Raw genomic sequence first — 25,642 nt, 5'->3', positions numbered from 1 at the left:
TGGACGAACGCGCGCCCCTGCACCAGAAGCAGGATGGAGAGTTCATCCTTCCAAACCATAAGGTGGGCTTAAACCGGGGTTTGGAGGAAGTTAGAGAGGAACGAAGGGAGAAAGGGGGGAGCTAGCACACTATTCTGCAGACTGTTAATCCCCTTTCTCATCTGCAGAAGGATATTCCTACGGGCCAGGCAAGCACGATTTGGAGGTCCTGTCCAATCGGTGTTCCGGGTCCTGCGCATCACGCTAGAGGAGGCCACAGCAATCCAGACTAGACCAGCGCCCCCGTGGGAACCAGGTGAGCGTTACAAGGACAGCCACCCTGCTGAGTGAATGGTAGCTAGGCTGGTATGAATGGGAGAAAACTGTTTAAAAGGCGAGTCTCTTGGCTTGAAAGGCAGTGCCGACCACTGGAACGAAAGAACCGAAGACGAGCTGGAAGAGGACGGCTGCTGCAACACCTGGACTGTTGGTTTGCCCGTAAAGCCCTGCTGCAGGTTCGAATCGCCAATTTCATCTCGACAGAGAAGCTCTTCAAGGATGACTTCTCCCTTTGAGTTGGTGGGACCAATCAACTCATAAGCCATCTGAACACCATTCTCGGAGCTGGTTGTATTTCACTCAAAGTGCTGCAGGAAACTGAATAGCCAGGGAGAAGGACACCAGTTTGTGTGCTTTAAGACAGCTACCGGAATCGAAGATTTGCCAATTTGCCAGCTTTTGACTGGTCCCGTGCAGTGCAGGAGTCCCCCGACGTCCTGTCTCTAGTCCCCACGACTGAGGCTCAGGAACAGCGAGATCTGCAGGAACAGAAGTCTTCAGCTGCATCTTTTTCTTCAATACAAGGTACTGTGAAAACCAGACCGAGAGAACTTCCCTCTCACTGCGAAGGTGCGTCCAACTTTGACAACTTGCAGGCCTCGTCAGCTTGTGACCCGACATACGAACCTTTCTTCTATGAACTACATCTGAGAACCGTGGCAAAGACTTTTCCGTTCAAACTACCAGAACCGTTTTTTTCTTCTACAAGACTCTATCCCATTTACTTTGGCCTACCTCTTGTATTGAATCAACTCCTCTGGTAAACTCAAACTATTTGCACTTTTTAAGGGTAACTCTATTATTCGTTTTATGAATTTATGCCTTTTTGCTCCTACTTCGAATGCTCAATGCCATTTTGCTCCTACTTCAAAGTAGTTTAAATGTCTCAGAACCTGATGGTGTAAAGTACTGTAGTATATTTCCGTGTGATATTGATTGCCTCCTTTTAGTGAATGTTTTCTAACTGACTGTGTAATAAATTAACACATGTTTTCTAGAGTAGAAGTGTCTATCCGAATACTTGGAATTATACACCTCTGTGTAACACCCTTATAAGCTCACATTCCCTCTTTAGATAAGCTTGGCTGCTCAGCTCGCTACCAAAAACGTTGTGGTACAGACTTATATCAAAGGTTGGTTTTGCTTACACCTGTAGTCCTAGTTGTGTGTAGTGGTCCCAGAGGGTACTGCATACAAACTTTGCCTAACAACCCTAGGTGGGCTTTCCCAAGTCCTGTCTCAGACAGTGACTTTTGTAAAGAATGTTTGTTTTAAACTGACATGGGGTATGGAAAATGGGGCTTTTTCTGATATCCCTTGGGCAATCTTTTCCCCCCTCCTTCAATCTTTTTGGATTGTTCCTGGTATTATGTAAGAGGACTTAAATATCAGCCCAATAGTCTGGATCAATGATTCCTGCCATCACGTCTAATCCATGTCTCCAAGAAAGTCCTGATTTCAATGCTAACCTTATGTATAACACTAACTCATTGGGGATTAGATGCCATTTGCCAGCCGGTATTACCACTTCAGAGGTACTCTGCAAATCAAAGCCTGTAGAGACTGCTGTGGCTACTGCAGGTGCATCGGCCTTGGTGCTTAGTTTCATAAACTGTAGGGTCCCCCAGCTTTTATCAGTTGGTCCTGATCCCACTTCTGACTGACACCATATGTGGTGGATCAGAAGAACATAGACTGATTTTTCCATCTCACTGCTGATATTTATTAAATGAAAGGTTAAAACTCACATCTTTCCCTATGCTAAGGATGTTCCCTACCTAACAAAACGAACTAAGGTGCTTGTCGGTGGTCAGTGAGAGTCCAAATCAACATCAGTCCACTTCCAAACTAACCTATCCTAACCCTACCTCTATTAGAACAATAAAAGCACAGGAGAATGACTCCCTTCTTCTGTGAGGTAGTTCCTCACCAAGTTCAGTTCAATAAAGTACCCTTTGGGGATCTGAGTTTTTTGGCCGTGGCAGAATTGTTTGCAGCAGAATTAACCGTAGTCCATTTCGCTGCGAATGCAATTTTACGTTGGCCAAACTCTGCAAATCTCTGTTTCCCCCCAGCCCCCAATACATAACCCCCCCACTTACCTTTTTCCTCATCCGCTGCCTCTCTTGACCCTGCAGCATCAGTTCTGTCCCTCCAACGCGGGTGTGATCCGACGCCCCAGGGTCCCCATTTCTTTATTTTTTTTCATCCCCCGCCTCCAATCTTCAGGAGCAGGGGACACCCCTGCAACCCTCCCAAGGCCAAAAATGCCGAACATGTGGAGCAGAGGACACCCCTGCAACTCCCGCTCCCCATGTTTGCCATTTAATTCCCAATTTGATTGAATTTTATCGATCAAATGGTATCGGTCAGATGTATCATTCGATCAGTAAAATTTGATCAAATTGGGCAATACCCCATTGGATAGTTCTTGGTAACTACTTTTATCAAATCACACAGTTCTGATACTGGGCTCTTCAAGGTTTCTCTTTCACTTGATTATTCTTTCTTTCCTTCTTGTTCTTGTTTTATTCTAGTTGTATTTGCCCCTCTCCTTTCATGGGACAAGTTTATTAATTCTCTTTCTCTTAAGATTTTCCCTTTATTCATTGTCCAATCTTTATCTTGACTGGGACTAGTATGAGCGTTCCAGTAATGATCTTCGGTCCCCTTCCCAGGTCTCCCACTTTCCCTGCTACCTAGATTGTTCAGGGATAACGTCACTGTAGTTCCTAACAGACTGGCACCCTCTCCTTCACTTGTCAGGTTGGCTTCTCGTTTCTCATTTCTTCGGTAGTGTCGCATACGGTTTCTCCATTCTTTCTTCGGTCTGTTCGCTCTCCGATACCTCACAGAAAGTGGTATCTATGTTGTTCATGGACCTCCTGGTCAATCACGACTTACTTGCGGTCATTTATCTATTTCTTACGCGCCGCAGGCATCAGGGCACACATTAAGGACACAAACAAAACAGACATTTCAAGCTGGCAATTCTAATCATGGGTGAGGTCATCTCAATTAAACAATAGTGTCTTCAATCATTTACGGAACGTATGGGGGTTACTATCTCTTCGTATGTCCAACGGTAGCTCATTCCAGGCAATTGTTCTCTTGACCTTTGGGCATTTAAGCTGAAAAGTGTCACTTGATCTAGTATCTCTCCAATATGATTGTAAGACAGTACTTTCCTTAAGATAGGAGAACCCAGATCCAAATAAACATTTGTGTGTTACAGTAATGATCTTAAAAAGGATCCTGGATGTAACCTGTAACCAATGCAGTTTCGTTCAGGCAGTGGTAATATGGACCCTTCTTGTTATATTCTTAACAATGCGCACTGCATCGTTCTGGGGAGTATGTATTTCTCCAGCATGGTGTCTGGCATGGATTCACATCAGTATCAGTTTCGTTTCTGATCTGTCTTTCTTAGTAGTAACCAATCACTGGTCTCTGGGTCATACAGCCCCCAGCCAATGACTGCCCTCTCCCTAAGCCCCGCCCCTGGCAGCCATCCACAGATTTTTACCGCACGTTCAAGTGTTGGGAGTCCTCGTGCTATAGCTCTCGAGCTTTTACTGCGTTTGGCGCTTTTTCAAAGAGATTTATCTCATTTTTCGGTTTAATCGAGCCTCAAGCTCCACTGTTTCTACTTCCGATCAACGGGGACCCGTTTCGGATTTATCTACGCCCCTCAAGGGTGAAATTTTCGTAGAGTTATGCTTCTTGGAGGATTCCAGAAGTTTCTCAGGCCTACCTCGCGGACGAGAAGAACATGGCCCAGGAGAAGGGAAGCTCGACTCCCGGCAAACTGTTCAGGATCTGCCCTGGATGCAACCTACAAAATGTGTTCGAGGACGAGCATTCGAAATGCCTTTACTGCCTCCACAAGGGCAAAACGCATGTGGAGAAGGACTGTGCGTTTTGCATGAACATGTCGGATCCGACTATGAGGGATCGTCGGACCCGTCTCTCCAAATGGCTGGAAGGCAACAGCCCAGCAGGTGAGAAGAAGATGATGTCAGAGCGGTCTTCCAAGTACTGTGGGGGCGCCCTGGCGACGGGGGCCCAACAGAAGGCAAAGCACTGCGAGTCCGCAGGCACCGGGAGCGCCGAACGGTCGGGCTCCTCGGCTTCCAGGCAGGGCGCACCTTCACCGACGCCATCAACGGTGAGCCAACTCTCTGGCTCGGGAAGAAGAAAATCAGAGAACCTGGAGAGGCCCTGGTCGATCTCGAAGGATCAGGCCAAAGGGGAGCGAGGCGGTGACCCTCCCCCTAAGGTGAAGGCCTCAAGCACGCCCAAGCTGGTGAAGGTCTTGATCCCAGCCAAGGCCTCGATTGAGGGAGTCGCTGCCGCACTGGCGAAGCCTGTGGAGGCTATCCCAGTGGAGGCGACCTCGGGGCCCAGAGTTTTCCCTGCCTCCGCAGAGGGAATCCTCTTTTAAGCCCGTCGAGAAGATCCCAGTGAAAACCCCGGTGGAAAAAGGGGGGGGGCGGTAGCCGTGACAGACAGGGACACAACCTCTGAGGAGGAACTGACTGAGAATTTGGAAGAGGCCCGGTCCCACCGGAGGGATCCCGACGAGGGGAACGACGAGAGCGAGGGTGGCAACGACGAGGTTCCCGTGGAGGAGGAACAACCGTCGCTCCCGGCACGCCGTCGCAACCCGAGCCACAAGACAACTCGGCGGCCATTTTGACGGCAATCCAAGCCTTATGCACGGAGATAAGGACGAGACTGCCCCTACTCCCGACGGACGACCCAGCTGAACCGGGTCTGTCGGCAAGCCCTCCAAACAAGAGGAGGAGAATTCATCTGGCTCCCCTTCAGCCCTCACAGCCTTCTCAGCCTTTGTCGCGCTCCCTGGTCCCGAGGGATGACACAGGAGAACCGACACGGCCACAAAGGGGACGGATGACGATAGCAGTGACGACGGGACTGACCTCCCGTCTCCGATTCCTCGGGCGTCTCCTCCCGACGAAATTGGCTCCTTCCACGCCATGATTGCCAGGCATCCGAGCTTTTTCAGCTCTGCCCCGAAGAAAAGAAGGAAGGCTTCCTCTACCAACGGCATGAGGCCAAGAGGAAGACGGTCCTCGCGGTGCCGTTGCTGGAAGACATCTGGGACGAGGGTCTTGCCCTCCTGAAGAACCCGTCCACGACGCCTACCAAAAAGGACCAGTACGAGAAGAAGTACCGGGTCCCCTACGGCGCCCCTTTGTGCCTTAGGGCACAACCGACCCCGGATTCGGTCGTCTCGGCTTCAACTTCCCCACCGGACGGCGAGGGAAAGAAACTAGATGCCATGGGACGACGAGTCATCTCGTCGGCAGCAACGACGATTAAGGCGGCCAACGCCCTAGCGATTGTGGCCCGCTACGACAGGGAGTTGTGGTACAAGATCGCCCCCCTGTTGGACTTCCTGCCGGATGACAAGAGGGCAGAGGCCCTGTCGATCCTACAGGAGGGTGAGGGCCGGATCACGCCATAACTGTGGCCACGGACATTGCCGACACCGGGTTCCACCAGTTGGGCAACAGCGTTTGCCTTCGGCGGGGCTGGCTCAAGGCGACAGATTTCCGCCAAGACGGGCAAGCCAAAGTTTTGGACATGCCCTTCGACGGGAACAATCTGTTCGGAAAGACAGTGGATGAGTCACTGCAGGCCATCAAGACCGACACGGAGACAGCTCGGGCCTTGGGAGTTCTGCAGCAACGGCGGCCGCCCTTTCGGAACTCCAGAGGCAAGCAAGATGCCTCCATAGGATTCTGTGGTGGCTCCTCGACCTACCGTCAGGTGGCCCGCTCCTCGTCGCAAGAAGCTTACAGGGGACGAGGAAAGTCAGGTGGATCTCGCCGTCGATGCCAAGGAGGCCAAGGCGGCATGGCTGCTTCCAAGCAAGACTGAACCGGCCGTTGCGTCGGGCCCCCAACGAAGCACCCCGGTGGGAGGCCGGCTGACGATGTTCGTCAGCGTGTGGGAGTCCATCTCCACCGACCGTTGGGTGCTGAATGCCCTGGCCCACGGGCACACTCTGGAATTTCTAAAGAAGTGCCTCCGAATTCTTCCCGTGACCAGGAAGGAAAACCACGTCCCTCAACTGCTGTTAGAAGTAAGGGCGATGCTCAAGAAAGGAGCCATCGAGCTCGTCCCAAAGAGGCTCCGGGGCTCCGGAGTATACTCAAGATACTTCCTCGTCAGAAAGAAGACAGGAGGTTGGCGTCTCATCCTGGACTTGCGTCGGCTAAACAAATACATCAACGCACAGAAGTTCCGGATGGTCACCCTCCAGCACGTGCTGGGCCAGCTGGAGGAAGGCGACTTCCTATCGTCGTTGGATTTGGAGAATGCGTACTTTCACATCCCCATCCTAAAAGGACACCGAAAGTTTCTCAGGTTCGTAGTCCAAGGGCGGCACTACCAGTTCAAGGCCCTCCCATTCGGATTGAAGTCGGCGCCCAGGGTGTTCACCAAGTGCCTAGCACCAGTGGCGGCGTGGCTGCGCCTGCAGGGGATCCACGTCTACCCTTACCTGGACGATTAGCTCATCCGAGCAGGGACAAGGGAACTCGCCGTCGAACACACAGCAAAGACCGTCCGGCAGCTCACGGACCTGGGATTCTCCAACTTCCACAAATCCCACCTGGTTCCGTCGCAGGTCGCGCTGCTTCTGGGAGCCAAGCTCGATACAGTAGCGCATTTGGCCTCGCCGTCGGAGAAAAAGAACGCTGGCCATCCTGGGCAGAGTCCCTTCTTGGGATGATGTCCTCTTGCATCTATCTGGTGCGCCTGTGCAGGCTTCGGATACGTCCTCTGCAGGAGCTCCTCGACGCCCGTTGGATGTAAGCGACGGGCAGCTTTGAGGACAAGATCTCGCTCAACGAAGTATTCCGCCAAGCAATTCGATGGTGGGGCACCCGCGCGCATCTTGCAGCGGGCACGGACTTTCAGACCCCAGCATACCAGGTGACGGTGACGACGGATGCCTCCCTGGAGGGGTGGGGAGCGCACACTCGAGATCTTCACGCGAGAGGCCTCTGGCTCCCAGAAGAGAGGCTGCTCCACATCAACATACTGGAGCTCCGAGCAGTGTTCTGGGCCCTTAAGTTATTCCTCCCGTCCCTCAAGGGCAAGGTGGTGAGGATCTTCACCGACAACACCACCACAATGTTCTACATCCGGAAGCAGGGAGGAACCACATCCCCAGCCCTGTCCAAGGAAGCCCAGGATCTGTGGCACTGGGCCGTTGCCCAGGGGATGTTTCTGATACCTTTTCATCTAGCAGGGATAAAAAACACCATCGCCGACTCACTCAGCAGGGAGCTGCGCTCGTGCCACGAGTGGGAACTACGGCAGGATCAAGTGGATCAACTCTTGGAACTCCAAGTGCCAGGGGTTCGCCAGCAGGTTCCCACAGACGAGGAGCATGGGTGATGCTTTCTTGTTCCCCTGGGACGGCCTGTTCCTGTATGCGTTCCCTCCATTGCCGTTGCTGCTCAGGCTCATCAACCAACTCAAGAGGTCCCGGTGCAGGATGATCGTCATCGCACCGAGGTGGCCGAGACAGATATGGTTCCCGGACCTTCTAGACATGTCAGCGTCCCCACAGTCAAACTGTCGACGGACGCAGATCTTCTCTCCAGAGAAGGAGGTGCCATTCTTCATCACGAACCAGAGTCGCTGAACTTGCAGGCCTGGTTCCTGCAGCACTAGAGTTTGGAGGGTACGATATCCCGGCTGACTGCAGAGAGGTTCTTGCAAAGGCCAGGGCGTCCTCAACTCTCAAGTGATAGGGACACAAGTGGAAGAGGTTCTCTGTCTGGTGCCGTGCACAGAGGATTAACCCTCTACAGATTACAGCCCCTCAAGTGCTACCGTACTTACTGTCGCTGGCCAAAGCTGGACTAGCTCATGCTTCCATCAAGATACATCTGGCAGTGATTTCCCGATACACCAGAACTGCAGGACGGTCGTCCCTGGGGTCTCATCGCCTGGTGAAGGAGTTTATGAAAGGACTGTTCCGATCGTTCCCCCCGGTGAAGGCTCCAGCCCCGGCGTGGGAGCTCAACGTGGTGCTGACCAGGCTCATGGGTCCGCCATTCGAGCCCTTGCATTCGGCTCCGTTGAAGTTCCTGTCGTGGAAGACCGCGTTCTTTGTGGCCATCACCTCTGCACGACGCGTGGGAGAGATTCAGGCCCTTTCCTGCAAGCCTCCCTACTTGACTTTCCACGAGACGAGGGTGGTGCTGAGGAGGCACCCCTCCTTCATGCCCAAGGTGCCGTCGGACTTCCATCTCAACGAGTCCTTGGTGTTACCAGTCTTTTTCCCGTCGCCTTCGTCCCCTGCCGAGAGGACTTTGCACTTGCTGGAAGTAGCTAGAGCGCAGAAGTTCTACGTGGACCGAACAAAGAGTTTTCGGAAGACATCGCAGCTGTTTGTGAACTTTGGACCTGTGAACCAAGGGAAGGCTCTCTCGAAGGCTTCCATTTCCAGATGTCTCTCCGGCTGCATCATGCACTGTCATCGGTTGGCAAACCGACCGTTGCCTGGCCGTCCGTGAGACCATTCGACCAGAACGATCTCTGCAACCACGGCGTTCTTGTCTGGTGTGCCCCTGCTGGACATCTGCAGGGCTGCTACGTGGAGGTCGACGCACACCTTCACGAGATTCTACTGCGTCGACTGGGATTCTAGGGAGGAGTCCTGAGTCGGCCAGGCAGTGCTGCGCAAGCTGTTCGCTTAAGGTGAGCCTGGTGAGGAGCTAAGAGATGCTTAATGTTGAGCCTTGCCACCTCCCGTGGTTGTGCATGTGTGTACTGCTATGTATTCTTATATTCATGAGCATGTGAATCCATGCCAGACCCCATGCTGGAGAAGGAACAAGTTACTTACCTGTAACTGTTGTTCTCCAGCATGGGTCTGGCATGGGTTCACATGCGAACCCTTCCTCCTTCCCCTCTGCGGCTCTTCACTTGGTCATACTGCCACTTTAGGTGCTACTAAATCTGAGGATGGCTGCCAGGGGCGGTGCTTAGGGAGAGGGCAGTCATTGGCTTGGGGCTGTTTGACCCAGAGACCAGTGATTGGTTACTACTAAGAAAGACAGATCAGAAAAGAAACTGATGCTGATTTTTTCATTACCGAGGATTCCCAGCCTGACGGGGAATATTCATGAGCATGGGAATCCATGCCGGACCCATGCTGGAGAACAACGGTTACAGGTAAGTAACTTGTTCCTTATGTATACAACTTTTATTTGCGCCACACAGAAGCACATTGCAATAGTCTAGTCTAGGCATAATAGTTGCCCATACTAGAATTTTGCAATTCTTATTAGTGACATATGGTTTCACCAATCTCAGCACTCTGAGATGGCACTGGCATTTCCTTACCACACTGTCTACCTGGGCATCAGCACCGAATACTGAGTCAAAAACCACACCCAATGTTTTCACCTTGTTCGGTTCATTAATACCGTACCCATCTATAGTAAAGTTTGCGAAACATGGGTCCAATTTTGGTCTGGCTTGTGGAGACCCAAAAATTAAGATCTCTGTTTTTCCACTATTCAGAAATAACCAATTGGCTGACATCCAGTCTTTCACGAACGTATGTATTTTTCTGGTATCCTCAGCATAATCACCATATAGTTCGCTCAAAAGCTGTGTATCATCAGCATAGTTTGAGAACTTTGCCCCAGCCTTATCGAGGAGATTGCATAGTGGACAAATGTAGACATTAAAGAGAGCCGGGGACAGGCGCGCACCCTGTGGAACTCCACAGGTGGGTATTCTATCCACAGATGCAGACTGTGACCCCAACAAACCCTTTACTTTCTATTGGAGAGAAAGGACTCTATCCACCCAATAGCATCCTTCGAACAACAACCCACAGTTGACAAGGTGGCCAGATGATTTTGATGGTCCAGAAGATCAAAAGCTGCTGACAAATCAAGCAGCATCAACAGCCCCGTATTGCTCTGATCCACAATTCCCAACATCTGTAAATCCAATAACGCACTCTCGGTTCTGTGATTGGATCTAAACCCTGATTGTCTAGAGTGTAAAAATATTTGTCTGATCCAGATTGTCCTGGAACTGTATCGTGGCTACCTTGTCTATAGCTTTTAAAAGAAAAGGGACATTCGTAATGGACCTCAAGTTATTAGCATCCATTGGGTCTTGTCCCGTCTTTTTTTAACAATGGTCTAACCACTGCCTTCTTAACATTCTCAGGAATGGTTTTATGAAGAAAGGTAGCATTTGTAAAACGTATCCAGAATGGTGCAAAGGTACAAATGTTCAATATAATTTTAGCAGCAATGGTATCGCCACGACAAGATGTAGGCCGCATTTTCCCCAATAGCTTCTCCATGTCTTTAACAGAGATAGTGGAGACGTTGTGCCACCACTTATCTCTCTCTCAGACCGCCTTGTGGCGTAATGTCAAAGCCCTTCTCTGTTTGATTCCAACGCTGCATCTCGGAAACTGCCCTTAGGCTTCTCTCTAGCAACGGATGTCACGTGTCCAGGTTTCCTTCAGCGAACATCTGCCAGCTGATGCGAAACGTGCAGGTTCTTTCTCTCTGAATGTCTCTGCCTCCACGTCTTCCCCGGCGTAATGTCAAAGTCCTTCTCTGTTTGATTCATACTGATACTTCCACTGGTTTTCTTCGTCTCTGTACCATATGTTTTCCTTCACAGGTATAATTTGGAAGACAATAATAGATTCTGGTTTGTTCGTCATATCTTTCTTCACTGGATGTTTTTGAAGGTTGGGTTAGTGCTATGTTGCTTAGGCAGTTCCTCATAAGAACGGGAGACCTTGTCCCCACATGGAGAGTCTCTCCTGATGAAGTCCTGCTTGCTTCTACCCCTCAGGAGGACATTGTGGAGTGGGCTCACCTCCCTAGCCTCACAGGGAAAGGTTCCCCACTGGGCAGAACTGACGGAACCCCGTGATTTGTCACACCTCCCTCTCGCGGTCTCCAGCAGAAGCTGTCTGCTAGAGTCGTGCTGGTGTTCTGGAGAATGCTGCATCCCGTGGCTCTGATTCCTTCCTCTGGCATCCTTTCTTGCTTAGGCGGCCGGTGTTCTGCCATCGGCTGCATCCCACAACGCCCTGCAGGTTTGTCATCGTGTCAGGCTGTTGTACACGGCCCATCCTTTTCTCCCATTGCAGTAGCATCCTCTTGGGCCAGGCGGCTCTCCCTATCTGCTGCGAGGACGCCGCCTTCCACACAGGTAACGTGGGGATGGCAGGGTGCCTGCCTGCACTCACTCGAGCACCGTGGTTGGGTTAAGGTGGGCTCCTTCTCCTGAGAGGGCCTGCCCTGCCACATTAATAACATTGCCTATATTGTAGACATGATCCAGCTCCCTATGTCATTTTATGGAGAATTTACCAAAGCTTCTCATTTTTAGGATCAAATATGATGTACGTCCCTTAATGTGGCATAATATATATTGCGAACATTATTTGAAGAGGATGGCTCTTCCTTAATTATTATATCATTAGACTTGTGACGATAATTGTCCTTGCTCTGTATTTACATTGAGAAAGCCACTGCGAGTATTTGTAACCTGTCTGTTGGACCCTGGGAAGGTGCAAACCTATTAACAAACAAATCGGATGACAATTGAGTTTCTCTTGCGATTCAATTTAGGCATGGTGGTCTTTTTTTAATGTGACTGTCGATGTATCACTATTTCTGATTAAAAAATAATTAATCATGTCTTTGCCTCTTGATGTAAAAGCTTGACATGGCAACTAATGTTTGATCCTGGCTATTACTAGAAGTCTTATGTGAATGGCTGTGATGCTTCTGAGATATGCAACCTTTAGTCTGCTGCTGAGCATCCATTTTGCCATCTCTCTACTCGTTTTCCTTCTAGTGTTGTACTGTCATTGCTAACCGATAATGTTATTCTGAATTTACTGTAAAAAAAAAAAAAAAATCTAAAAAGTTTACTGAGGCATCTCCTGTGTACAGGCAGTACCACTGCATTTAGCCCTTTTGTGATTTCTTAAATCCCCGCTTTTTCGTAATTGGCAATAGTAAACCGTTGACAAAAGTATTTGGGGCTTTTATTTTCAGTGTTTACAGAAATATATTGTGCTTTCACCCTCAGTGCTATACATCGGTTCACTGGTCATTTGTAGAAGCTTTAATTCAAAATATTATTTTCTCAAATGTGTTCCTTTTCGTAGGTCGGAGACCGGAGTGGTGAACTAACTGCTCGACTGAACCTCTCTGATCTCCAAATGGTATTGGGCCTTAGTTACAGCACAAACAGCTCTATGATGTCAGAAAAGCAAGATGTGGATTGCAGTTTCAATGGTATGTGACAAGTGCATAAAAGTGTAATCCTCATTAAAGAACAATGTCATATTAAGCTTTGAGTAATCCTGAGGCAGCTTAATGTTAATAGCAGAGCCCAAGTGGCTTAATATTTGGTGTGCCACAACGTTTTATGTGATGCTCAAAGCTACCTTTACACTTCAATCAAAAACTGTCCAATAAGAACAGTTTATTTATGTTTATTAATGTTCCTCAACTTCATTCTGTTTGTGTCCTTCAATAGTGCTTAGCATCTATGTATTTTGTGGTTGGTGTTGTGTGTGTTATGAAGAAAGGGAGCATAAAGAGGGCCAAGTGCATTAGGCCCTCTTTAGGCTTTCAGTTCATAGGGGGCGGGGTGTCGTCGTCAGGTGTTATGCCTCCTCTTCAAGAATCTGATATTTACACAATGGAGTTGCGTGTGCCTTTTAGCCTCTGTTTGGTGTTATAAGTGGATTGTATTCAACAGGCTCCTCAAACCAGGAAGGAAGAAACACAATTTGTTTGGCGTGGGCCATTAATAGTAGAAAACAACACATACAGACCATAAAAGCAAATTCTACAATTTTAAAAAGCCGATATTAAAAAGCAGCAGGAAATACTGTATCTTCTAAAACTCTCTCTTAAGAATGTACAAGCATCTGATATCAATGTGTCATTAAAACTACTGAAAGAACACATCGCGTAGTTGGTATCTCTGATACCATTATTAATACAATGTTTTCTCATAAGGTGTTTTCTGAGGTCATCCAGCAGAGGGCAGATCAGCAAACCATGTTAAAGGTTCTCCTCATACCCTAACCCACAAAAGCACTCTTTGTGATCCCTCAGCTAATTCATTCTTGCAGCCAACGGTAAAATGTTTAGACTAATCATTAAAATTATCCTCCTGTGCACCAGTGATCTCAACGTACTAATTGGACTCTTTTCAGCAATGCTTTTGCAAGCTGTTACGAAGAATGACCTTGATGGTAGAGTGTGTATCCGCTTGCCAAACTTGCATGTTCAAGCTCAGCGACCTTAAGGATAGGGAGGCTAGCACAGGCAACGTGCGTGCCTTGGAAGCAAGATGACACGAAGCAACACAGGTTCGATCCCCGGGTCAGCGCTTAGAAACCTATGGGTATTTAAGCGCGTTATAAATACGCAACTAAGAGAAAAACAATTTCTCAACTACAAAACAAACAATTCCTGTAACAGCGCCTCGATGCCTGCGGGCTGTGTGAGCGCTTTAAAAAAAGAAAAGAAAAATGTTAACTTTGAGAACACGAGCGCCAGGGGACCACTTCGGTAGTGATAGTGCGCGGTACAAATGTCCTTTAACATTAACATTAAAACTCTTCAGCTCTGCCGAACTGGAAATTTGGTCAAGTACAGTGCCCCATTTCCTGACCAACCTATTTCCATATTTGTACCATGCATATTTTTCCTTCATGGGGCGAGCACATTTTGCTCAACATATGACCTATTCGCGTTTGTAACTTCAAATTTAGAAATTCTTACAAAAGAGCCCATAAACTTGCTTTCAGCCAGAACTGAGATGCGAGTACCCCCAGTTCAGTCCTTAGGGCATCCCCCAGAGCGCTCGGAATCAGCACGGAGATTTCTATTAGGAATTCATTTTGAGCAATTAGCGAATCACCATATTTCGCAACCATATAATGAAGAGGAATGGGCTTTAGCCTTCATTACCCGGCATTTGTACGATCTCTTCCCACCAAAATTATAATACAATCGTATCAAACCCCTAAAACATGTTTCAATCTGTTTTTACCACCATTTTAATATGATGCAACCCATTTCAATTCCTATGGAACAACATGCCTAAATAATTGTATGTGTTCTCTATTGCGATACTAACATTATTTATGGACCATGCGAAATTAGTTTTGCTCTTCCCGAACACCACACTCTGTTTTCCTGTGGGTCAGTTCCAGACCATGCTCTTTAAAGAACTTAGCTGCGTAGAATAGGCTCCGTTAAAGACCACTGTGTGTTAAATCTATCGGAGCCATATCATCGGCACACAATAACCCCTCCATTCCCAACACCATTTATAATTGGTAGATTCATTTTTGTCTTGGCATTATAAGAGTGGAGGTATGAGAGAAACTAAATAAATAATTGCCGTCGGGGGTCACCCCTGCCTGACCCCGTTATGAGTTGCAAATTCCTTAATATACCCATCTGATCCAGAGAATCCTACAGCGGCAGATGTTTCTGCATATAGGAATTGAATCAGCTGGAGTAATTCTTCTGGCACACCTTATCTGTTCTATTTCTTCTAGAGGATTGCCCTGTCTAGGGAGTCAAATGCTCTTGCCAGATTCAAGAATGTGACACACACCCATCCCTAATTTTAACATACTTTTCTATAATGGCGTTCAGCAAAATGCAGTGATCCACCATGCTAGAACCCCTGCTAATAGCCGTCTGCTTATCAGGGAGTATATTATTGAACTCTTCCGATTCTTCTAACCTGAGCTGAATACATTTTGTAAACATTTTGCTTGAGCTATCCAGCAAAGCGATAGGGCTGTAGCATTGTGGGTCACTGCATGCCCCCTTTTAAAAAGTGGGACAATCGAGCTCTTATTCCACGATGCAGGCAGTTCCTGCACGTTCGCTATTGCATCAAAAGCCCTTACTAGCGTAGGGACCCACCACTCGGGCAAGCACTTAACCTCAATTCTAATGCCATCTAGCCCTGCTGCTTTTCCCCCTTTTGCTGCAAGCAAGACAATGGTGACCTCTTCTGCTGTAAAGGGTGTGCTTACATTGGCCGTGATTCCCATACCTTTCCTGGAGACACCAACCTGTTTAGCATGAAATAAAATCCCCAGGAAATCGGTATTCCAGACCTCGGGCGTAGTTTTATTAATCTTGCTATACCCACTGGTCTTTGATTCTTTTGCTACCAGTTTCTAGAACTCCTTAGCATTATTTAATCTGTCCCACTGTTCTCTTGCGTCCCTTTCCTTTTTCTCCATAATGCATGGGTGTCCCTCCCTAGGGACGGGAGACAGAACCTTTTTCACCAGAAAAACCCTTCTTCTCCTTGAAATTTAGAGGCGTGCTGGGGTGTGGCCCTGGGAGCATGCGCTGCCCTGACTCCGCCCTGCGGCGCCACACCTCAGTCCCCTTTTCCACGTTGACGGGAACGGGCTGAATTCACCAGCGGTCCTGGGTTTGGCTTCGGCCCCGTAATTCCATGCGCGGATACTTCTTCTCGTCTGTCTTTTTATCAATCCGGTACTCGGTCCTCCCCGGCGCATGTCTACTTCTACAGGGTTCAGCAGGTGTTGAACGGACTCTTTCCAACTTCTGACCCCCACGCCCTCTGCCTACTTTGCCTTGGCCCTGACCATGGCTGGCAAGCTTGTACCGCGTGCAATGCGCTTTCCTCGAGGTCGCTGAAGAACAGACTAGCCAGGTGGAGGGAGCTCTTCCAGAGATAGCCTCCAGAGAACCTGAAGGACTTCATCGATCCAGGCCCAAGGTAGGGCCACTCTTTTCCAGCGCACCCCGCAAGGTAGACTCCTTTCCAGAGACTCGACCGCACGGGAGGGACCGCTCAGGTTCTCATACCAGCACGAGTACCGAGGCTAAGTCCGCTACTGGCCGGCAGGCTGAGGGGTCATCAGATCCTCCCGGTGACCGTGCTGAGGGACCGGAAGGTTCTTTTACCGGGTCTTCACACGAGGGGCCACACCCTAGTACCGGCAACATGTCCGAGGGGGCATCTATACGCCGTTCTACCGGTAGATCCGCCGAGGGCGAAACGCTTATCAGGTCTCGGTCTGAGGAACAGGGTGGGCCTCTTGATACACACAAGAGTCCTGGACGAGGCGGGCCCAGTGAGCAGGCACGTGGAAGGCAGCTCGACAAGATGGCCGCCGCGCCAGACATTTTGGACACCCGCCCGATACCGCACCATGGCAGGGAGCAGGTGGAGGACCGAGTGTCAAGGTGGGACTGGTGTCAACCAGGTATGTGGCCTACAGCCTACCCTTCATTTGCGCAGGGCAGGTTGCCTCTGCATCTGTATGGGCAGAGTATGAAACGGCTCCAGCAGCCGCCCGCTACCCCATCAATATCACCTACCACCACTCCGGCCTGTGAGGACAGATTTTTTGAAAGGTTCTTGGGGCTTGTGAAATCTCCTCGGATGGGGGTCATGCTCAGGGACGCCATCAGGGATGTGCTCTCTCCAAAGGCGCCGCAGGGCCCAGTACAGGCGCACCTGGCCCCTGTTCATCTTCCGCCCGCTCCGGCCACCAACCAATAGTGCAGGCGGTTCCGTACCAGCCTCCGCTGCAGGCTCTGGTCCTCACACCTCAGCCTTTGGCTCTCAGCACCCGTCCACCGGTGCCAGACCAACCAAACCCTCAGGTGGACACATGAGGAAGAGGACCCCGACACACCGACGTCAGCCAAGGCCTTCCACAAACGTCTTGCAGGGCTGGCAGAGTACTTGGGCCTTCCTCAACTCGAGGTCGAACAACCATCAGAGGGGGTCCTCGCAGAAGTCCTCATGCTGCATCCCGCAGCGAGAACAGGGATCCCGATGCAAAGGACGTCGTCGCCTAGACCAAAAAGGGCTGGCTCAAGCTCCACTCGGTCCAGCCGGTCAATCGACACCTAGACCAGGCAGATGGAGGGGGATACACTCTTGCTATCGCCCCACCCTCAGCCTCACTCCTCGGTGATCGCTGCAGCATCACTATACTCCAAGCCTCAGTCAGCCTCCTTGTTTGCAGCGCTGCTAGGCAAGGAGGAGATGATCTTGGAGGTGTACGGGAATAAGCTGTATTCAAATGCGTCCTTACATCTTTGTCAAGCTAGCGCGGATGCCATGCTGGCAGCCGTTTACCAGAGGCTTTGGCGGGAAATTGCAGATTTCCTCTCAGAGCTTCCGAAGCACAGCCAATCACTGTTCAAGGCGCGACTGGCTGAGGCCAAGATGGTGGCACAAGACATCATGGAATCCACCGTGGCCTACGGACTCCTCTCTCGAGGGATAGGGGGACACCCTGGACAACCACTGCGTCCATGGCACCTGGAGCAGGAGTACCACATCAATTGGCTGGAACTGAAGGCCATCTGGCTAGCTCTCAGAGCCTTCCTTCCGGTTATCGAGGGCAAGGTCATCCTCATTCAGACAGACAACTCAACCAGCATGTTCTGTGTCAACAAGCAGGGAGGTACCAGGTCCCCTCCACTGTGCAGGCTGGCGATCAGCATGTGGGAATGGGCCCTGGAGACCTACATCTACCTCACGGCCATCCACCATCTGGGGGAATCCAACCTGCAGGCAGAGAGGCTCAGCAGACTGGGAGCGTACAATTACGAGTGGCAATTGAACGACCTCGTGCTGCAGATCTTCAGCAGATGGGGACACCCCCAGGTGGACCTCTTTGCCACCCGGGACAACAGGAAGTGCTAACAGTTCGCCTGCTGGCAGGGACAGGGCCCCAGCTCCCTGGTTGACGCATTTCAGATTCAGTGGAACGGCATGACGGCATACGCCTTCCCTCCACCACCACTGATACACAGGGTGGATATGCAAGATCAAGGAGTCTTGCCACCTCAGTGTCATTCTAATAGCTCCATGGTGGCCAGCCAGGCCATGGTTCTCGGAGCTGCTCGGCCTCTCGGAGAGACCACTCATTCGCCTTCCGACCGGCCCAGCACATCTTCTGGCGCAGAAGGAGGGCAGGGTCATCCACCCCGCACCACAGAAACTAGCCCTCACAGCGTCGTTCCTCAGCACATCACACTAGGGCACCTCAGCCATTCCCTGGCTAATCTAGAGATCATACAGGGGGCTAGGAGCAAAGCTACCAGAACCCAGTATAAGAACAAATGGACCAGGTTCTGCCACTGGGCAGACTCTAAGGATATCAGCCCCCTAGCATATACAATGGACGATGTGCTCTCCTTCTCGGCGCACCTCGCCCACTCGGGCGTACAGGTAGACACTTGCTGCACGTTCTTGGCAGCCAACGGGGCCTACAGAAACTCAGAAGAAGAGGTGTTCTCCTCTTCCAACCAGATCGTCAAGAAGCATTTGACGGGACTCACCAGACTCTACCCGCCCATCAAGAGGCCACACCCCGTGTGGGACCTTAACCCAGTTTTGGGGGACCTGGCTCGCAAACCATTTCAGCCAATGGCGTCCGCGGACATCAGCCTGCTCACCATTAAGATGGCCTTGCTAGTTGGCTACACACCTTGGCTCACAGAGTCGTCGAAATCCAGGCGCTGGTCGCCTCACTGCCCTATACCACGTTTCACAAGGACAAGCTAGTCCTTCGGACACACCCAGCATTCCTAACAAAGGTGCCTTCTGCATTCCATCTGAACGAGGAAATAGTGCTACCTATGTTTTTTGCTGAGCCTAAAGACGAGGCACAGAGAGTTCTGCACTGTCTCGATGTCAGGCGGGCCCTGAAATTCTACCTGGATAGGACCAAGGGCTCTGGCAAGTCGGGCGCACTGTTTGTCACCTTTGGCTGATCAAGACCAGGGTATCAGGCCTCCATAGACCGGTGGATGGTCTCGGCCATCAAAGAAGCTAACGAGGGACAGCATAAGCCACTTCCGGCCAATATGCATGCCCACGTGGTCAGAGCCAAGGCAACGGCCATCGCATACCAGCACCACGTCCCCTGGCAAGTCATAAGAAGGGCATCCACATGGGCCACCCTTTCGCTTTCTGCAAGCACTACTGTTTGGACGCCGGTTCTAGATCAGATGCGGCTTTCGGACAGGCGGTTCTTAGAAACCTATTTGCTTAGGGAGGGTCTCCTCTCCACCCTGGGGCTACACTCCGTTGTAATCGCCCATGCAGTATGGAGGAAAGGGGACGGGACGTAAGAATAATTATAAGTTACTCACCATAGTGACTAAAGTACTCTTAGTCCTTAGTCCCCTTTCCTCCATACATTCCACCATCCTCCCCCCCTAATAAAACTGGTGTCATTTGGCAATGTCAATCTATTGTCGACGTGTCTATAGGGACTGAGGTGTGGCGCCGGAGGGCTGAGTCAGAGCAGCGCTTGCTCCTAGGGCTGCACACCTCCGCACCTCTAAATTTAAAGTGGAAGAAGTTTTTTTCTGGTGAAAAAGGTTCCGTCTCGCGTCCTTAGGAAGGGACGCCCCTGCAGTATGGAGGAAAGGGGACTAAGAGTACTCACTACAGTGAGTAAATTATAATTATGTCTACTTGTGCAGCGTTTTTCTTTTTCAGCAGATTTTGTAGTTGAGTTTAAGCACATGTAATTTGCCAGCATTTTGAGATCTTGCCTTGGCTACCTCGCACAGCTTCTGCTTTGCAGCTATACAGTCAGTCAAACCAGGGTGCATCGGTTCCCCTTTTAGTCCTTATGCTTGTAGCGCCCCTCTGCTTCCGAGTAAGAGCACCTGTTCTATTCCAACTCCTCAATTCACCTACAATATAATGATCTGTCTTATCCAGGTTAAATATTGCTGATGTTAAGAGACCGATGTCTTCGTTATGTAGCACCCTTACAATCGATTCTCTATTTATACTGGTCTTGCCCAAATATGTTAGTGCCAGACTCTCCTTTAATACTTCTGAGCGATTGTCTCGTTATTTTCCACTTAACTACCAACAGATTGTGTTCGCTCTCCGAATGGCTAATAACTGAGAAATCTAAAATGTTTTTAAATGTGAAGTAATTCGCCAACCCATAATCAATCACAGATTGTTAGGCAAGATTTGGTGCAGTACCCTTTGGGTGCACTACAACAACCTTGACCTCCTGGCAATAGTAACCCAACCTTTGGTAGAAGGCTGTACTAAACAGGGTGGTCGTGTGGCTGAGCAGCCATTCTTATTTCAAGAGGGGTCAATGTGAGCATTAGGGTGGTTACACAGAGCTTCACAGTGACAGGTATCCAAATAAACTCTTGCACACAAGGTTTCTTGATTAAACAATTATTAATTTAACAGTCAGTTTGAATAAGCCTTCTTCAGAAAGGGCAATGTAATAGAAACACACAAATACAGTGCAAAATACACTCTTAGTTTCTCTAAATCAGCAGAGTACCCATTTGGGATGGCACACAGACACTTCCTACACCCTCAGGTGATTTAAATAGCTAGGACACTGTGGGCATTTAGATCAACACTGATATGTGTGTCAAAGTAAAGAGGGTTAAGGATAAGACAAGAGATCGCACAAATATTCTTAAGCAGGTAAGTACTTTTGAACCCCCAATGCAACCTAAGTTAACCCTTTCCTGGAGGGAAGGTATCAACACACAATCAGAGGAGAGAAGAGTCATTCAGGGAGCAAGGCCAGCCAATGTCAATTGGGCAAAAGTCTAGGTGAGCTGAAGCACTTCTTGCAGGTAAGTAAAAGTCTCGCACAATGTTTTAGAAGTCTTTGTAGAAAAAGTAGAATCAATGTAGGGCCACAAGCTGGGAGGGCTTGTGAGGGGTAGAAGATGCAAGCAACTCTGCAGGAGCAACCAAGACAAGTCTCAACTGAGAACAAGTAAGGCTACAAGACAAGAGGTAAGTTCGCTTAGGTTGCACAGTACCTTTGGTTAGAAGACGTGGTTCCAGCTGGCTTCTGTTCCTGTGTGGCTCTGCAGATCCTTTTGTTCCTGGTCCCCAGTCGTGGCGACAAGAGGGAGGACTTCTGGGGACTCCTGCAACACAACGGCGAACAGCGACAGCAAAGGGCAAACTTCAATTCAGTGGCACTCGTGACTGACAAATAGCAACACTGCGGTTCTCGGATACTACTTCAGACTTTCCTTGCTTCTGAGGCTTACACACAATTTAGATCCAACCTTATCCACTGGATCAAGGAACACGACAACTAACATACCTGCTTTTATCATCTACTACCCTACATGCTCAGCTATAACTTGTACATTTTGTATATTATACTTTCTGTAAATTTGTTTTATTGTAACGGTTTTCAATGATGCGGATGTGTCCAGTACTGTAACCATATCTGGACTCCATCCATTTCGCCAAATCTAACCTAAGCTCTACAATCCTCTTGTTGCTCTTGCGCCCTGCTACCCTAGGCTTAGGTGCGCATTACAGATAAACAAACAAACAAGCCAAGTCTCCTGTAAACAAATGACTTGGCAGGAATCAAAATATGGAACAGGGCGATCAAACAGTTGAGACTGGCCTCTCGTGTTCCACGAGCACAGGGTCCAGGTATGTATCTTCAGCGCGATTGATGGTTATAAATGATCGGTTTCGTCGTGGACTTGTAGTGATGAGTAATTCTCATAGTCTCGCCAAAATGGTGTCTCGGAGCAGGTAACCATCTAAGCAGCCAATTTTCGTTCTGGTTCTTGGTAGTTCTTTTTTTCCGTTAGTCTCGACACTCTGCCTTGGTTTCCCTATCTAGGATCATCAGGACGGGGAGTATTTGGGATATGGGTCCCCTTTGCTTCCCGTGACATGGGGAGGATCATCTGCTGATTGTGAACATACAAAGCCCAACGATAGTAATGAAGGATTCATCTGCAGGACGCGATTCATTGTGTGTTGAGAATATAATTCAATCTGGATGTTATGTAATTCGTTGTCATTCAAGAATAATACTGTCTTGATTTCATGGGATTTAATTGTTAGGGAGAATTCTCTGTTTAGGCTGAATTTCCTAACCTTGTGAGTCCCCCAGCAGCTTTGCTGGATTTTTGGGGTTTATTTCTTTTCTCCTGCCAATAGTGAGACTCTTTCACCCTCACTCTTGGGCATGATTTGAGTGTGTTTCTTTGAATCTAGATGTGTTTAATGGGCTAAGGGGTCTTTTACTCCATAGGGCTTCATGTGTTTTTGTGATGTGTGTTACACAGCACCCTCAGTGCAGTAACACAGGGGTGTCATAGTGACCCCCCAGTATAGACTCCAAACCCTGGGACTGACTACTGTCTCCCAGGGCATGTAAAGTCACCATTGACTTTACTAGTCTTAAATTCTGAACAGAACCAGTACAAACCATCATATTGTGGACGTACTGGCTGGGGCAATTCAATTGCCCCGGGGTCTGTTAGTCGAGGGGGCACGTCTCCGTCCCCCCTGATCGAGTTTTGGCTGGTGGCAGTGGATACTAATTTTTATATTCAACCGCAAATATTTTCCTATGGGATTTCCCATTGTTTTAGGCTACTATCTTTATTTAATTATTTACGGTAGCCTCGAACATACCGCCGGTTTATTTAATTAATATTAATTCTCCGGTTGGTATTTTTTGCCAAAACTAGATTCAAAAAATGGCGTTTGTGTTCTCTTCTGTGACTCCAACCCAAGACGAGCCCTTTGTTCTCCACAGAAGCCCTCCAAAGTGGTGCCACTCTGTCTGGGGTACTTAGGAGGGGTGGAGGGGAATTTAGGCACCCTGGACTGAGTTGCCTAGGCAACTCAAGTCGCACTCCATCCTGATTGGCCGGCCGGCTCACCACTTAGCATGTTTGAGTGACAGCTAGGCTGAGTGAATGGGGGTTTTGTGCATAAAAGCAGGGCTTTGGGGACTGGAACTTCAGAAGTCGCCACAGGACTTAAGAATCCGACGAGGGAGAAGCTGAGCCGACCTGCCACGAACACACTGCCAACGGTGGAGCCCTGCTGGACCGTCTCACCACTTTTCCCAACGACAGAGGAGATCTCCTGCCGGAGAGTCTTCTTCCTTTGACTGGTGGGGATAACCCTTTCACCGTCTTTTCGCCTTCCCGACGTACCTCGTGGCCGCCTTGCCTGGTCCAAGCACCCCGGCAACCGGGATACCACGTTTTACCACGACCGCGAAACAAAGGTACCACCTTTAACCAGAAAACTCCACGGCTGGTTTCTTCCCTGGTAGTGCAACGACCTTCATCTTTCCTCCAAGTCGAGATCTTCTCTTGCCCTGGACGCCGACGCAACTTGCAACAACTGCCACCGCTGGAGGATCCTTCCCACTTAAGGTACTGTGTCCCGCCTGGCTTCCCTTGCTACCGACTGTACGGGGTAGATTTAGCCCCCGGCTTTCGAACCTGGGTTAGCCTGGCACACCCTGGCTAAACTTTCCTAAGCCTCTCTCAACTCTTTTTGAACCCTCTGCAAGACTTTCTAAGCCTAGTGTAACTGTGTGATCTTGGGCGCATTTGTGCTCTGCTCTCTCTAAGAGTGGGCCCAGCCTTTGGACTTTGGCTCACCAGTGACTTTTTGCTCTTCTGCCTTGCTAACAGTGTTCCTGAACCTTAGAGTGGTGTATCTTTCCATATTCTGTCTGTTTCCCTCCTTTTCTCACAAACTTATTGGAGTGCCATCTAGTTAAGCGCTCACCTCTGTATGAAAATAAGTGGTGTTTTACAGTGACTTATCTGATAAGGAAAAAGGGGTGTATATATTACAATAGTAACTGTGTTTAGAATATTTTACAATAAGAGTGCTGGAGTGTTTCAAACAGTGTGTTTTTAAATAAATAATTATATACTTTGATACCAAAGCTTTGGTCAGTGTTCGCTTGTATTGTTGTATCTGAGTGCCTATTGTGTATACTTTGCATACTGCCTAACTCTTCTTGAGGGAAGTCTGACTGCTCAGCCACAGCTACCAGGTAAATCTGGGTGGTATAGACTGCTACCAAGTGGGTTTACTGCCAACACCTGTAGTCCTAAATCTTTTGCAGTGTTCCCTAAGGGAACTGCACAGGTTTCTGCCTAACATTAATGCATTTCAGTTCTGGGAATCGCGTGAAGCAGTATTAAGAGATTTGTCCTATTGAGGATGATGGACTTTGTTTTATGATCAGCTTGTAGCATGTGCGTTGGTTTTTTCAGCCACGCGTCCACAAACTGGGGGAGGTCATTTCGAATGGGAGTGGCCATGGGTTGAGCAGCCCACTCCCCTAGAGGAGAATTGGTATAAGGGGATTCGATGGTTACCTCTGTCTCAATACTCTCGGAGTTTGTAGTTCTTGATGACTCCTCAATAGATCTCGATAGCGCAGCTGAAAAATTCAACGGGAGATCAGAAATGTTTGATATATCATCTAAATAGGAAGGTGAATCTGATATGGTTTCGGACGAGAGCATTATTCTGTCTGGGTTTTCATCCGGATCCATTACATATTCATCTAATGTTAGGAGTACCGATTCATTTGATGATGTTGTTGCCAGACTCTCAGCAGGGTCTATATGTATGGTTAAATCAATGAGGTTTCCTATTTGTAAGTCTGATGAGCTTGATGTAGGTTGGGTGTTAACTTCTACATGTGCAGGGAATTTGCAAGGTAATATTTTAGAATCTTTCTCTTTTCTCTTGTTAATTCTGCCTTTTTTGGCAGGAATGATTTGGCCGGGCACTGTACTCTGCGTTATGTTGCGTAGAAAGGCTTGCAAGCCTGTTTGCTTATTACTCATAAATTAGGAGACCGGATAGCCAATAAAGTTACAAATACAAAATGCATATTAAAATTCAAATTTGCAAGATACAGGTTAAAACACACAGCAAGGCAAAAAAAACATAGGAAGGAAAGAGGAAAAGGCAGAGTGAGAGAGACATGTGTGAGAGCCTACAAATATAAACATGACTCAAGTCATTTTCCCCCCCTTCGGCTTCCCTCGCTTATAAAACTTATTTTAAAAAGTGGACTGTGGCAACCATCCAATCATTACGGCCATAGGAATTCATAATGAGCTGCCACACTCTTTCAGTGGGGACCTGATCATAGTGTTGGAGCAGGTAACCGAAATAAAACAAGTGCCTCGCCACCAGCATAGTCTTAATGATCGTGCAACTTTGTTCCTTGCACCCACAATTTCGTTGGTCAGCAGCAAGTTTAGCCGCACCAACATCACCCTGGATTGCCAAGATCTAGCTGGTGATTTACTCTGGTAACCGTGACACAATCCGACTGGTCTCACGTCAATCAGCAAGGCAGCATATAGATGGGCTACTTTTAGGTATGGCTGTGAAGTGCAAGAAGTAGGAGAGCCAGATA

The 25,642-nt window shown here is 49.0% G+C and overlaps 1 protein-coding gene across 6 annotated transcripts in view; it reads left to right on the top strand.

The window, feature by feature from the left end:
• GPSM2 (G protein signaling modulator 2) overlaps positions 1 to 25,642 on the top strand; it is an 822,550-nt gene that overhangs the window by 497,602 nt on the left and 299,306 nt on the right. For all 6 annotated transcript variants that reach the window (XM_069641857.1, XM_069641854.1, XM_069641856.1 and 3 more), the window contains one exon: positions 12,530 to 12,659. In XM_069641857.1, the coding sequence (XP_069497958.1) occupies positions 12,530 to 12,659 (130 nt within the window). The remainder of the gene's footprint in view (positions 1 to 12,529; positions 12,660 to 25,642) is intronic.

Source organism: Ambystoma mexicanum, chromosome 1q (genome assembly GCF_040938575.1).
Source record: "Ambystoma mexicanum isolate Mex_15411 chromosome 1q, UKY_AmexF1_1, whole genome shotgun sequence".
Classification (NCBI taxonomy): domain Eukaryota; kingdom Metazoa; phylum Chordata; class Amphibia; order Caudata; family Ambystomatidae; genus Ambystoma; species Ambystoma mexicanum.
Note: the sequence above shows the minus strand (reverse complement) of the source record. Positions and strands in the feature narration are given on the sequence as shown.